The 15,341-nt window shown below is 41.4% G+C and overlaps 1 protein-coding gene across 1 annotated transcript in view; it reads left to right on the forward strand.

Moving 5' to 3' along the window:
• The window catches only part of LOC113817153 (serine protease nudel), a gene marked incomplete in the record, with an annotated part of 30,611 nt that overhangs the window by 9,210 nt on the left and 6,060 nt on the right, over nt 1-15,341 (forward strand). The window contains 16 exon segments of the mRNA XM_070131467.1: nt 319-509; nt 824-1,124; nt 1,827-2,012; nt 2,432-2,529; nt 2,638-2,788; nt 2,907-3,028; nt 3,202-3,296; nt 3,422-3,542; nt 3,629-3,835; nt 3,956-4,104; nt 7,172-7,308; nt 7,843-8,039; nt 8,231-8,432; nt 13,885-14,034; nt 14,645-14,742; nt 14,855-14,981. Coding sequence (XP_069987568.1) covers nt 319-509; nt 824-1,124; nt 1,827-2,012; nt 2,432-2,529; nt 2,638-2,788; nt 2,907-3,028; nt 3,202-3,296; nt 3,422-3,542; nt 3,629-3,835; nt 3,956-4,104; nt 7,172-7,308; nt 7,843-8,039; nt 8,231-8,432; nt 13,885-14,034; nt 14,645-14,742; nt 14,855-14,981 — 2,532 coding nt within the window.

Consider the following 15,341-nt stretch of genomic DNA (forward strand, 5'->3'; position numbering starts at 1 on the left):
TAACGAGGTGAATTCCTCCCTCCCTCCCTCCCAAAAAATAAGTTTTATTTATGGACTTTTTTGGCTTAATGTATATGGCGAATTAATTTTTAAAAAGGCGCATGACTTCTTAATTCATAGACTAATCTGATGCTCGCATGAATTCCTTTAAGTAAATATCTAAAGGCATGTAATCTCACTAGGACGCAAGAAAGTCTATTTAGTTAAAATAGAATATTTCAGATGTGATCACAAACCTGTTACATGTATTATACAAATGCCTCGTTTTACCTTCTGTTGTCAGAATCACGTTGCCTCTCGATTTCTTCTACCAAACAGATGCGGCAGAGAAAATGTCAGAATTGTAAATGTCAAATGGAGACCAGCATTGACCAAATTCACCTTCGTCATAAGGAAACCTGGAGGAAATATTGTTGAAGTTCCATCCTGCCCAACGTATCTCATTGGTTACTTAAACTGCGCGGAGCCTTGCGGCCATTACCGAAGAACCCGCAGGCACGCCGGCGACGGTAAGTACCGACCACGAATAACAACAGAATTGACAAACTTTTCTCTAAGGAAGGACAGAGTAGTCACAAGTGTGTGGGGGTGGGTGTACATGCATGTGTGCGCGTGTGCCCGTGCATCCGTGCGTAATGTTTGCAGGGTTTAATGTATGGATGAATATTCCTTTATTATTTCTTCGGTGATTAAACGATAAAGCTTAGCTTATTTCTCTGCAGGGAATTCAATAAAACTTCTTATCAAAACTTTTGGCAGCTTGTGAAGATGCTTGGAATTGAATTTGTATTTATGAACGTCTCACTCGGATCCTTCTTCCCAGCTCCCTCAGGCACGAACAGCTCGTTCGGCGCCGCAGTCCCGCCGCCGGCGAGCCCCCTGCCGCCGCCTCAACTACAGGACGAGGAGCAGGACGACGACTCTTACTGGGAGCAGTTGTCGCAAAGGTTCCTGAAGCAGGAGCAGGAACAACGCCACATGGACTCCCGGATAGTAGGCGGCACCAACGCAGACAGGAAGACCTGGCCATTCATCGTTTCCTTAAGTTACAGAGGTTCTCATTTCTGTGGCGGGAGCATCATCACTGCTGAATGGGTTCTGTCAGCTGCCCACTGCTTATACGAGTATGTATTCCTTTAGGCTGCTAGAATGTCCTGGGAAACTTGCATGTCTTCGTTAAATAAATTCACTTGGCAGCGGTTAGAAGTGTTTGATGGTATGATAAGGCTTCAGATATGAATCCCTTTGACTACATCACCTCAGACAATGTTCGTGAATAGAAGTGAACTCCATTTAAAGTAAGTCGTGGCTGTAACGATTCATAAATGAAGTTTGGAGTGAGACTGGCGAAGCCTTTTTCTTAAACCTAAAGTTCCACCTTGTACATTCTTTTGAACGAGGTGCTGCTCGGTGGGCCCTCCTGCTTCGGTGGGCCCTCCTGCTTCGGTGGGCCCTCCTGCTTCGGTGGGCCCTCCTGCTTCGGTGGGCCCTCCTGCTTCGGTGGGCCCTCCTGCTTCGGTGGGCCCTCCTGCTTCGGTGGGCCCTCCTGCTTCGGTGGGCCCTCCTGCTTCGATCGCGATGCGGGGCTCATATGTCGCTCGCATGTCCTTCATTGTATTTTATCATAAAAATGATATTGGAATTGATAATGATACGTTAGTCTAGTCACACTGATACAGGCAAAGTGCAACTGAGTAGCAGGACCCAGCACTGATGCTGATTACTTGGAAACAGTTAGTAGCTAATGGGAATGTTTAATATTTAAGTGTATAACCATATCCGCATCGCAGTGAATTCTTTGTTTGAAATAAAGATTTTCCTCCCAGACTGAGAAGAAGACTAAGGAAAACGGTGATCGAGGTACAGGCCGGCATGTTTAGGCGGCTCTCCTGGTCGCCCTATGAGCAAACATCAACAGTGTCCCATGTCGTGTTCCACCCCGGATACAACAAATATTCATCAGACAATGACATCATGGTGATAAAGATAGCAACCCCATTCCAGTTTAACAGGTGACTTTATTTCACATGTAAAAGCACATTATTTATGCTCTGTACTTTTGTTTCCTGTTACTTGCATGGACAACAGATGGAAACTGAACGCCATTTATATACGCAGTATTATGGAATAATGAACGATTTTTCCATAGTAATGATCAATTGATTAATTATTGAAAGATGTCAATAATCGTCCCGCGCTGCTAGTTAACCCTTTGGCAAATACTTCATTTCATACCGTTGATGAAGAACGTAATGTGCAAAGAATATAAAATATGCGAGTCCAAGGTCATTGTCACCCGTGTGTTTTTTTTTTTTTTTTTTTTTTTTTAAGCTTGCGAGAGCTGAATTGTGATAGTCATAATTTTAACTTTAAAGTTTTGAAAGACTTTTTTTTAAAGGGTTGATAGACATTTGGCTTTCGCAATCCCCAGGTGGGTGCGACCCATTGCCTTGGCACAAAAGGACGATGTTGTGGACAAAATGTGCAGCGTGGCAGGCTGGGGCACTACTACGGAAGGAGGACGAATACGTAAGTAAACTCGTTTTCACTTTGGGTTGTAAATATTTCACACATATTTATAGGTCATAAAGCAGATAATTATTACAGGATAAACAAAGAAAGAAATGTATATTTCAGCCAACGAATTGCAAGAAGTGAATGTTCCTTTACATAGGCAGTGTCCAAGAGTTTACAAAGTGCCTAACGCTCATTTCTTGTGTGCTGGTTATCGCCACGGGGGGAAGGATTCGTGCCAAGGAGACTCCGGAGGGCCCATGATGTGTAACAGGTATTTTCTCTTGTAATTATAGCATTATAGCCTGCAAAACTTCAGTGATTGATATTGTCTGCACCCTTTGTTTTTCGGAATACCTTCCTCTGAAATAAACGAGTATTTGTTCTATCAGTGTCAAGAAGGGCTGGGAATTATATGGTGTGGTTTCCTTCGGCATCGGTTGTGCAAGAAGGGGCTATCCCGGCGCCTATACGAAAGTGCCTTTTTACTACAGGTGGATCAAATTAGCGATGCGTAAGTACAGACGTCTAAATACAGATGTGTTTACATTACCAGGAAAGTATTATTTACATGTTTTCAGTAGCATATTAATAGATTAGAAGTGAATTCATAATTTGTATACCATATACAGAAAATGTCAGTGTCAAAAAATATCGATGAATATAATATGACAATTGCATCGACAGGTTCCTGGAACATGATTTCAGCAAAGCAGACATGTGCTAGGAAGTGTTGGCGTAATTTGGGGTCGTGTCTCCAGTCCTCTCGCTGTAGGTCACTGGTAGGTGAGACGGGGTTGATCAACATGCGACGCTTCCTGTCTGCATGCTCTTGAATAAAGGGAGAGAACAAGTAAAGTGTACGTAAGGCAGCTAAAAAATATGCACTGCATCCCCCCTCCCCCAGAATGATTGCTGGGATCTAAAGATGAGGTGCTATTCTAGAAGTCTGAATATCAGCACTACAGACCCTCCAATCCATGAATCATCAGCATTGTCTCCAGTAGTGAAGGCTCAGTTTACAAAACGTAAGTGTTTTGGATTTCCAAAGACGACCTGTAGCTATTCATATTAAAGATTTTCGGGCATTGGGTAATCGTATGAATATTTCTAGCTTGTCCTGAAGGCATGTCGCCATGCTTCGCAACCAACGAATGCTTCTTTCCAAACCAAAGGTGTGATAGGGAGATTAACTGCGGCGATCTGTCCGATGAACTGAACTGTACCTGTCTCATGCGCACTGCAAATGAATACCTGTGTGATGGATACCCAGACTGCCCTGACTTCTCAGACGAGCGTCATTGTGTGAATAACGACAAAGGTCGGTGCTTTATTTCGTGGAAAAGTGCGAGCAGATTAAGCATTTGCCTGATATACTCGGTATAATGTTTTGTGTATTACGAGTAGCTAATTACACCATGATTTTCTTCTTCGTCCATAGGATGCAGTGAGGGAGAAAGATGGTGCATGCAAGCAGGAACACCTACCTGTGTGAATAAGGATAAACAGTGTGACGGAGTACAAGACTGTGATGATAAATCGGATGAACACCTGTGTATGCGCCTGGTCTCCAACGCACATGATTCTAGTGTAAATAATTCAAATGAAAGGCAAACTTTTTGACAGATATCAGATAAACATACAAGTAGTTATAATTTAAGCTTCTGAACCCCCTCCCTCTCCCACTCTTAGCAATTATCTGCGCGGTGAATTAAGCCACGGTCACACTACTCGGTGTTTAAAGGACCCCGATATATGGCGTAACTTTGCCCCACTCCGGCTGGTCATCGTGGCTGATCCCTTCCCCAACTAGAGACGGGGAAAGGGCGCCCGGTCGATAATTGAAAACAAATTATGACTAACAAATCATGAAATAACAATTACCAGTTATTTTATTAATTAATAAAATTGCTTTGATAATTATTTTAATTACGCTAACGGTGTTTTCATTTCAAATTTGTTTTGCATAAATGTATGAATAATTCATAGCACTTATTTTCTAACTTTACATGTTATATGGAACTCATCTGCCAAACGAACGGGAACTTTTCACTATCAGCACAAAGTTTGAGCATGGATCTTCCTTTAGTAATTTATTCCCTCGCTATCATTTTAAGCCCATTGAAGGATTATGGAAAAGAAACCACAACTTCAAGATCAAGACACTGGAAAGGGAAGGTCTTGATATTAAGCTATCGTCTTTACTAAAGTAAAGTGCGATCGAGATGCCTTGCATGTAAATAATGGATATAATTTGGTAGTTGTATATATGTTCACTGTAACAGGCTTCTAAAGGAAGAAGGTAGGGGTAGATAAAAAATATTCGTAGAATAAATATAAAGATTTAATAAAATATAACTGAATAGAGAGAAAGACAGACAGCGAGGAAGAGTGAGTGAGCAACAGATGGATCTTACAGCGAACAAGGAAAAGGTTAGAAAGAAAAGAGAATGGAAAAGAAAAGTCGGAAATGGAGGAGAAAAAAAATAACAAAAAAATTAGAACAAGTGACATGTACTTTCCGCACATGTAAATTTAGGTAGTGTGAGGCAGTGTGAGGGCGGCTTCACGCTGAGGCAGAGGGGTTGGCGAGGGGGGTGTAAGGATGAGGGTGTCAACTATTTGTTCGCCAAATGTTATTACTGCACATCCTCTCATTCTAACACCATATGACTTTTGAATACATGATTGATGGATCATATTTAAGACAATTCATGAAACCATTATAACAGGGTTCAGTGCGGCATTGAAGCAAACGTCTATAACAAGCTGTTTGACTGTCCATGCAAGCTTAATGCAACTCGGGTAATTGTTCCTTAACGGTCCACGTTACAGCCGACTTGGGGGTGGCTCGGGGCGACAGGTCATTCACGTCATGCCATGATGCATGCTTTATATTTTATGCCGTTTATTATACAAGGAACCATCATGCCAACAGCACATACTCTGGGGAATTGCCTGAGGGAGAATGGGATGTGTAATGCTACGATTCGCTATTGTTTTGCATGATGGGCGATTTTTAAAACAAATATTTATCTGCCATGAGGGGAGAATGCCATGCGCCAACACATGGTGCACTCTTGTTGCTGACGTGAACCTGTATGTAACCTCTTTTATTTGATCATTCTCTGTGTCAACTTCTCACATTGTCTTGGCGCTCTGCCAGTGTGCTTGTCTTAATGGTATGCAAAAGGGAAATGCTGCAGCATTGGTGACAACTTTGTATATCACTCCACAGTCAATTTTGTAGAAATAAGATTTTCGAAAATCCATTGCTTTGTTTTATGTTTCAATATTGTTTTAAAATTCTTCAATAAAATCATTCAATCCTGTATTCAGTATGTAACACACGATATTTCATGAAATGGACGCTAATGTACATAATCAGGTAACAAGTTATATCTAGCAACAGAAATTTGTCATGCATCTCTGAATATGCAAAAATTGCAAGATCCATGGTTTTGAGGCGAGTGCTACGCACCAACCGCGCCTATTCGGAAATCCCCAGAGGCAACCCCAGTCGGTCACGAATACTACTCGGAGCGGACGCCCCCCCAAAAAAAAAATCCCTTGCTCGTTGTCGTGGGGGGGGGGGGGTGCAGTAGATGAAGACTCGGGCGCAGTGTAGGGAATCACCCCTATCTCGGACCTCAGCCATTACCTCCACTAATTTTGCCTGGCCTTCTCCTCTTTCGGTTTACTTCTCTTCATCCCCTTCTGTTCACATCCTAAAGCGTGAGATGGTGGAAAGGCTGGTTTTGTCAGGCCTGAACGGCCTTCGTACTCCATTTGGTATTTATTAGTTATTTATTCTTGTCTATTTTCAGTACCACTGAAAATTCTCCTTGTGTCAACTACTGTCAGTTACTGTTAGTGTGATGTATGACCTTTCCTTACAAGAGGGGCATCGGCCCCAAGCTTTGCCCTATTACTTTATCTTGTATGCGCCGTTAACGACCTCAGATGTTAACGAGGAAGAAATTTTTCAACAAATAAATTTTCAGTACTATACTAACCTACAGCGCTCTACTACCTTTGACATCTGACATAGTCCTGCTACCCCTTTTCACCACAATACTTTATCATAGTGCTATGACATTTCCTTACCTGAGCGCTCTATCACCAAGACACCTTATCGCTATCTTTTGAATACACCGCTAATGATCGTAGATATTGACGCTACAGAAAAAAAATCATTGAAAGTAATAAAATACCTAGTACGAAGTCCAGGTGAACCTCACATTCCCGCAGAGTCATTGTGTTAAGAGTTATGATTAATCATTAGCACCTATCCTGCAGTCTAAATCAAGGAAGTATATATTTAACAAAACGAGTCTCTTACATACTCATACTCATACTTTAACAAACACCCACCGATTCTCATACACTGTCAATAGTGCGTTATCTCTCATACTTTTATACTGATAAAAGAATGCTTAAAGCTCTCACCTGCTCTCTCTCTCTCCGAATTAGCTTGTAACCAGTATTCACAAGATATTCACGGATGAGTACATTGCCAGACTAGACAGTTCATTCATCCTAATGAATAAACCACATCGTGAGGACCAAATAGTCCTCTAGTCAAGTCGAGCCGCTTGTTGTGGAAACGTACATGTTCACTGATCTCGCTGCAAATTAAGGACTTCATATTTTGCAGGATCCATTCGTCGTCAAGCGATCAGGCTTTTTGCAAATGAGGAGAATGGGCCATTGGCTGCCTTTTTGTTCATCCCCGATACAGAGTTATGCTGCTTTAGTCAGCAGTGTGTGCAGCGATATAGTTGGACATGAAAAGTGAGTGACTTTTTCCCTTTACCAGGATTACCAGCTAAATTTTCATATTTTAGTGACAATATCCATTCTACGATGTTTGACTTGATTAATACTGTCAAACATCTGAGCTCTTTCAGCTGCAGTTAAACTTTCCTTTCCAAAATAAAATACAGTAAAATTCGGTTCACAGAACGCCCAAATTATGCAACTGATGGCAATTTCTTTATATGGAAACACCTGCAAATGTTTACTGTATGTTGGGTCCATATGCAATGTATTTTTTTTATTTAAAACCCGTGAAATTACGTTATCAAAAGTATATATAAGCCTTAAGCAAACATGCATATGACGAAAAGGAAGATGAAAGAGTACCATTCTACGAAATGTGGATATAATCAAAAGTAGTCCATATTTTACTTAATTTTTAACCTTGTTTGACATTTGAACTACTAAAAAGAAGTTTATGTATAGTTTTCAAAACAACAAATTTATTCAAGTAGAATATGAACTGATCCAATGTCAATTACTAAACTCTATTGATTTCATTACGACCAGCAATGACACCCATATTTTCCAACTGAAGCCCATCCAAACTCCGAGCGAACTAAAATCGAAGACTTGGACAAGACTTTCATTTCACAACAGCAGTTATACCATGGCAAATACATGTGACAGCAACCTTGGCCTTCTAATAGCATGTGCTGAACCCAAATGTGGGAGCCAGTATGCATACCACGTCAGGCATAAGAGAGGTGATTACAACTCGGTGTCTAGCAATTTTTTGTCACTCTCTCTATCAGTATATTTTGCCCTATAGATACATCATATTGCTGAGCATTGCATATGCCTGCTATTATTTGAACATAGCGTAGTGTTTTAAAACTTTTTAAGAATGTGCTTGTTATTAGATGCATATGATTTTAAACTTTCATTCCCTTTCCAGCACAATTTGGGCTTTTACACGGCTCAAAATATTTCCTCGGTTTGGGCAGCAGGGCAGGGCTGGCTAATTCTATGGCAACTTCGAATGCTGAACCCGAGATGTGGGGCTTCTTGGTGATGCTATTGCGGGAAGGCCTGCCTACCTGCCTTGGTTCCATCCTCGACTCTAGGTGGATCTTAACAGCTGCTGCCTGTGTTGATGAGTATGTATCATTAAAATGAGTTTGTTCCAGAGGCGGAATAATAAGGTAACCGTTAAGGATACCTCAATGTGGTTTAGCACGTGTGTGTACGTATGTGTGTATGTATGTGTGACTAGTGTGTGTGTATGTATGTATGTTTGTGTATATGTGTGTATGTGTGTGTGTGTGTGTGTATGTATGTATGTTTGTGTGTATATGTGTGTATGTGTGTGTGTGTGTGTATGTATGTGCGACTAGTATGTGTGTGTGTGTATGTATGTGCGACTAGTGTGTGTGTGTGTATGTATGTGCGACTAGTGTGTGTGTGTGTGTGTATGTATGTGTGACTAGTGTGTGTGACTATGTGTGTGTATGTGTGTGTGACTGTGTGTGTGTGTGTATGTATGTGTGACTAGTGTGTGTGACTATGTGTGTGTATGTATGTGTGACTGTGTGTGTGCGTGTGTATGTATGTGTGACTGTGTGTGTGTGTGTGTATGTATGTGCGACTAGTGTGTGTGTGTATGTATGTGCGTCTAGTGTGTGTGTGTATGTATGTGCGACTAGTGTGTGTGTGTATGTATGTGAGACTAGTGTGTGTGTGTGTGTGTATGTATGTGCCACTAGTGTGTGTGTGTGTGTGTATGTATGTGCGACTAGTGTGTGTGTGTGTGTATGTATGTGTGACTAGTGTGTGTGTGTGTATGTATGTATGACTAGTGTGTGTGTGTGTGTATGTATGTGTGACTAGTGTGTGTGTGTGTGTATGTATGTGTGACTAGTGTGTGTGTGTGTGTATGTATGTGTGACTAGTGTGTGTGACTATGTGTGTGTATGTATGTGTGACTAGTGTGTGTGACTATGTGTGTGTATGTATGTGTGACTGTGTGTGTGTGTGTATGTATGTGCGACTAGTGTGTGTGTGTGTGTATGTATGTGCGACTAGTGTGTGTGTGTGTATGTATGTGCGACTAGTGTGTGTGTGTGTATGTATGTGCGACTAGTGTGTGTGTGTGTGTGTATGTATGTGCGACTAGTGTGTGTGTGTGTGTGTATGTATGTGCGACTAGTGTGCGTGTGTGTGTATGTATGTGTGACTAGTGTGTGTGTGTGTGTATGTATGTGTGACTAGTGTGTGTGTGTGTGTATGTATGTGTGACTAGTGTGTGTGTGTGTGTATGTATGTGTGACTAGTGTGTGTGTGTGTGTATGTATGTGTGACTAGTGTGTGTGTGTGTGTGTGTATGTATGTGTGACTAGTGTGTGTGTGTGTGTGTATGTATGTGTGACTAGTGTGTGTGTGTGTGTGTATGTATGTGTGACTAGTGTGTGTGTGTGTGTGGATGTATGTGTGACTAGTGTGTGTGTGTGTGTGTATGTATGTGTGACTAGTGTGTGTGTGTGTGTGTATGTATGTGTGACTAGTGTGTGTGTGTGTGTGTATGTATGTGTGACTAGTGTGTGTGTGTGTGTGTATGTATGTGTGACTAGTGTGTGTGTGTGTGTGTATGTATGTGTGACTAGTGTGTGTGTGTGTGTGTATGTATGTGTGACTAGTGTGTGTGTGTGTGTGTATGTATGTGTGACTAGTGTGTGTGTGTGTGTGTGTGTGTGACTAGTGTGTGTGTATGTGTGACTAGTGTGTGTGTATGTGTGACTAGTGTGTGTGTATGTGTGTGTGTATGTATGTGTGACTATGTGTGTGTGTGTGTATATGTGTGACTATGTGTGTGTGTGTATATGTGTATGTGTGACTAGTGTGTGTGTGTATATGTGTATGTGTGACTAGTGTGTGTGTGTATATGTGTATGTGTGACTAGTGTGTGTGTGTGTATATATGTGTATGTGTGACTGTGTGTGTGTGTGTGTGTATGTATGTGTGACTAGTGTGTGTGTGTATGTGTGACTAGTGTGTGTGTGTATATGTGTGACTAGTGTGTGTGTGTATATGTGTGACTAGTGTGTGTGTGTATGTGTGACTAGTGTGTGTGTGTATATGTGTGACTAGTGTGTGTGTGTATATGTGTGACTAGTGTGTGTGTGTATATGTGTGACTAGTGTGTGTGTGTATATGTGTGACTAGTGTGTGTGTGTATATGTGTGACTAGTGTGTGTGTGTATATGTGTGACTAGTGTGACTAGTGTGTGTATGTATGTGACTAGTGTGACTAGTGTGTGCATGTATGTGACTAGTGTGACTAGTGTGTGTATGTATGTGTGTATGTATGTGTGACTAGTGTGTGTGTGTATATGTGTGACTATGTGTGTGTGTGTATATGTGTGACTAGTGTGTGTGTGTGTGTGTGTGTATGTATGTGTGACTAGTGTGTGTGTGTGTGTGTGTGTGTGTGTGTGTGTGTATGTATGTGTGACTAGTGTGTGTGTGTATATGTGTGACTAGTGTGTGTGTGTATATGTGTGACTAGTGTGTGTGTGTATGTGTGACTAGTGTGTGTGTGTATATGTGTGACTAGTGTGTGTGTGTATATGTGTGACTAGTGTGTGTGTGTATATGTGTGACTAGTGTGTGTGTGTATATGTGTGACTAGTGTGTGTGTGTATATGTGTGACTAGTGTGTGTGTGTATATGTGTGACTAGTGTGACTAGTGTGTGTATGTATGTGACTAGTGTGACTAGTGTGTGCATGTATGTGACTAGTGTGACTAGTGTGTGTATGTATGTGTGTGTATGTATGTGTGACTAGTGTGTGTGTGTATATGTGTGACTATGTGTGTGTGTGTATATGTGTGACTAGTGTGTGTGTGTGTGTGTGTGTATGTATGTGTGACTAGTGTGTGTGTGTGTGTGTGTGTGTGTGTGTGTGTATGTATGTGTGACTAGTGTGTGTGTGTGTGTGTGTGTGTATGTATGTGTGACTAGTGTGTGTGTGTATGTGTGTGTGTGTATATGTGTGACTAGTGTGTGTGTGTGTGTGTGTGTATGTATGTGTGACTAGTGTGTGTGTGTGTGTGTGTGTGTATGTATGTGTGACTAGTGTGTGTGTGTGTGTGTGTGTGTATGTATGTGTGACTAGTGTGTGTGTGTGTGTGTGTGTGTATGTATGTGTGACTAGTGTGTGTGTGTGTGTGTGTGTATGTATGTATGTGTGACTAGTGTGTGTGTGTGTGTGTGTGTGTATGTATGTGTGACTAGTGTGTGTGTGTGTGTGTGTGTGTATGTATGTGTGACTAGTGTGTGTCTGTGTGTGTGTATGTATGTGTGACTTGTGTGTGTGTATGTATGTGTGACTAGTGTGTGTGTATGTATGTGTGACTAGTGTGTGTGTATGTATGTGTGACTAGTGTGTGTGTATGTATGTGTGACTAGTGTGTGTGTATGTATGTGTGACTAGTGTGTGTGTATGTGTATGTATGTGTGACTAGTGTGTGTGTGTGTGTATGTATGTGTGACTAGTGTGCGTGTGTGTGTATGTATGTGAGAGAGACTAGTGTGTGTGTGAGAGAGACTAGTGTGTGTGTGAGAGAGACTAGTGTGTATGTGTGTGAGAGAGACTAGTGTGTATGTGTGTGAGAGAGACTAGTGTGTATGTGTGTGAGAGAGACTAGTGTGTATGTGTGTGAGAGAGACTAGTGTGTATGTGTGTGAGAGAGACTAGTGTGTATGTGTGTGAGAGAGACTAGTGTGTATGTGTGTGAGAGAGACTAGTGTGTATGTGTGTGAGAGAGACTAGTGTGTATGTGTGTGTGTGTGTGTATGTATGTGTGACTAGTGTGTGTGTGTGTGTGTGACTAGTGTGTGTGTGTGTGTGTGTGTGTGTATGTATGTGTGACTAGTGTGTGTGTGTGTGTGTGTGTGTATGTATGTGTGACTAGTGTGTGTGTGTGTGTGTGTGTGTATGTATGTGTGACTAGTGTGTGTGTGTGTGTGTGTGTGTGTGTATGTGTGACTAGTGTGTGTGTGTGTGTGTGTGTGTGTATGTATGTGTGACTAGTGTGTGTGTGTGTGTGTGTGTGTGTGTGTGTGTGTGTGTGTGTATGTATGTGTGACTAGTGTGTGTCTGTGTGTGTGTATGTATGTGTTACTTGTGTGTGTGTATGTATGTGTGACTAGTGTGTGTGTATGTATGTGTGACTAGTGTGTGTGTATGTATGTGTGACTAGTGTGTGTGTATGTATGTGTGACTAGTGTGTGTGTATGTATGTGTGACTAGTGTGTGTGTATGTATGTGTGACTAGTGTGTGTGTATGTGTATGTATGTGTGACTAGTGTGTGTGTGTGTGTATGTATGTGTGACTAGTGTGCGTGTGTGTGTATGTATGTGAGAGAGACTAGTGTGTGTGTGAGAGAGACTAGTGTGTGTGTGAGAGAGACTAGTGTGTATGTGTGTGAGAGAGACTAGTGTGTATGTGTGTGAGAGAGACTAGTGTGTATGTGTGTGAGAGAGACTAGTGTGTATGTGTGTGAGAGAGACTAGTGTGTATGTGTGTGAGAGAGACTAGTGTGTATGTGTGTGAGAGAGACTAGTGTGACTAGTGTGACTAGTGTGACTAGTGTGACTAGTGTGACTGTGTGTATGTATGTGTGACTGTGTGTGTGTGTATATGTGTATGTGTGACTAGTGTGTGTGTGACTAGTGTGTGTGTGACTAGTGTGACTAGTGTGTGTGTGACTAGTGTGACTAGTGTGTGTGTGACTAGTGTGACTAGTGTGTGTGTGACTAGTGTGACTAGTGTGTGTGTGACTAGTGTGACTAGTGTGTGTGTGTGACTAGTGTGACTAGTGTGTGTGTGTGACTAGTGTGACTAGTGTGACTAGTGTGTGTGTGTGACTAGTGTGACTAGTGTGTGTGTGTGACTAGTGTGACTAATGTGTGTGTGTGACTAGTGTGACTAGTGTGTGTGTGTGACTAGTGTGACTAGTGTGTGTGTGTGACTAGTGTGTGTGTGTGACTAGTGTGTGTGTGTGACTAGTGTGACTAGTGTGACTAGTGTGTGTGTGACTAGTGTGTGTGTGACTAGTGTGACTAGTGTGACTAGTGTGTGTGTGACTAGTGTGTGTGTGACTAGTGTGTGTGTGACTAGTGTGTGTGTGACTAGTGTGTGTGTGACTAGTGTGTGTGTGACTAGTGTGTGTGTGACTAGTGTGTGTGTGTATGTATGTGTGACTAGTGTGACTAGTGTGTGTGTGTATGTATGTGTGACTAGTGTGACTAGTGTGTATGTGTGTGTGACTAGTGTGACTAATGTGTGATTAATCCTTCTATAGCTGATAAACACTAAGTGTGGCTGTCTAGGGATACCCGGACAGAGAAGTCTAGTATGACCGTCACTATAATGGCTGTATTTTGTACCCTTTTGTCTATATATATGTATGTATATTTTCAGTGTATTAGTGGTTGCAAAAGTGTTTAAGCTAGCCCTGATTTACAGACAACAGGATGTCATATCTGTAGATATACATATTGAATATCACATCCTTAAACTATAAATTGTAAGTGGCCATCTTTCTCAGGTACGACCAGTACTTCTATGAAGTCAAAGCTGGAATGCTGCGAAGGAATTCAACGTCCCCTTATGAACAGATTTCCAATGTAACTGAAATCATTAACAATGAACACGAGCTCGCCCTCCTCAGGCTGGCAACTCCACTCCATCTGAACAGGTATATAAAGGAAAATGGAGTATGTGCTTTAATAAGAAATATTTGTCTGGCAGAGCATTCTACAATATGACCAGCAATCACTTAGCATTTTTCCCCACATTTTAAACTGTAGTGTCGCTACTATACTCCGCTCTGGTCTCCGAGTAACTCGAGCACTAGAGTTTCACATTGCTAACCTAACCGATACACCCCTTACGTTAGGCGCACTTATCCAAAACTGTAACAAGAGGTGCGCTCGCTATTACATGCTTCTGGGTCCGAAACGCAGATTTAGGTCATAACGGTTTAAATAAGGTCTTGATTTCCTCGCTTTTAAAACAGCGCCTGTATATCAGCTCAGTTTTAATATAAATTTTATACCTACTGCATTTTTTTCAATAAATACATTTAAAAGTTTAACTAACGTTTTACCTGAATAATTGTTTCTAAGTTCATGCTCACTGTACACATTAAATAAATCCTATAATTACCGGAGGTCCTATGTCAGGTTAAAAAGCTTTAATCTCAATCTGAATCCAGCTCAGAGGAAGCGTTTTTTTTCCTATAACTGTTTCAATTATTATTTAAAAAAAACAATTGTTTCGATTATTAACTCTGCATATTTGATTAGGTGGGTGCGACCAGTGTGCGAGTTTGATAGTGAAGTAGTTGATGTCAACACTGATTGCGTCATAGCAGGCTGGACCAACATGCAGGAAGAAGAACCTTGTAAGCTATGCCATTTTTTGAAGATAAGGGAATAAAAGACATATGAGTGCAAAGATAAAGGTAGACTGAATAAGCATTTCAAACCTGATTCACAGTGACATTTTGCCCTCAGATGACCATCTCCAGCAATCAACTTTGAAGACACTCTCGTGTCCCTCTGTGAACAAGGACAGCCAATTGTGTGTTGACGGCGACCGCACAGAGAAGACTCTTCCTGGGACTCCACTCATGTGCCGCAGGTTTGGCCATTTCTGTTTAATCTTCGAATGATTGTAGGTCTTGTTTGCTAAATGATTGTGAATTTATTATATTATTTAGACATTACATATGATTTGAAACTGCAGACTTGGATTTTGTTACAATCATACCGAAGGTTAGCGATACGTAAAATGTTATTTTGACAGAGGAGAGGAGTGGCACCTTGGTGGTGTGTCGTCGGGTGGAAGCACTGTGGAAAACCGAAATGGGGTCTTCACTAGAATCTCTAGTTTTAGGCAGTGGATTGAAAATCGTCAAAGTAATTCAGACTATTACACGAATGCTCTGGTTAAATATGAAATCGGTTCCTGGCTATATTTGCCACTTATGTATTATATATT

This window comes from Penaeus vannamei, chromosome 2 (assembly GCF_042767895.1).
Source record: "Penaeus vannamei isolate JL-2024 chromosome 2, ASM4276789v1, whole genome shotgun sequence".
Lineage (NCBI taxonomy): Eukaryota > Metazoa > Arthropoda > Malacostraca > Decapoda > Penaeidae > Penaeus > Penaeus vannamei.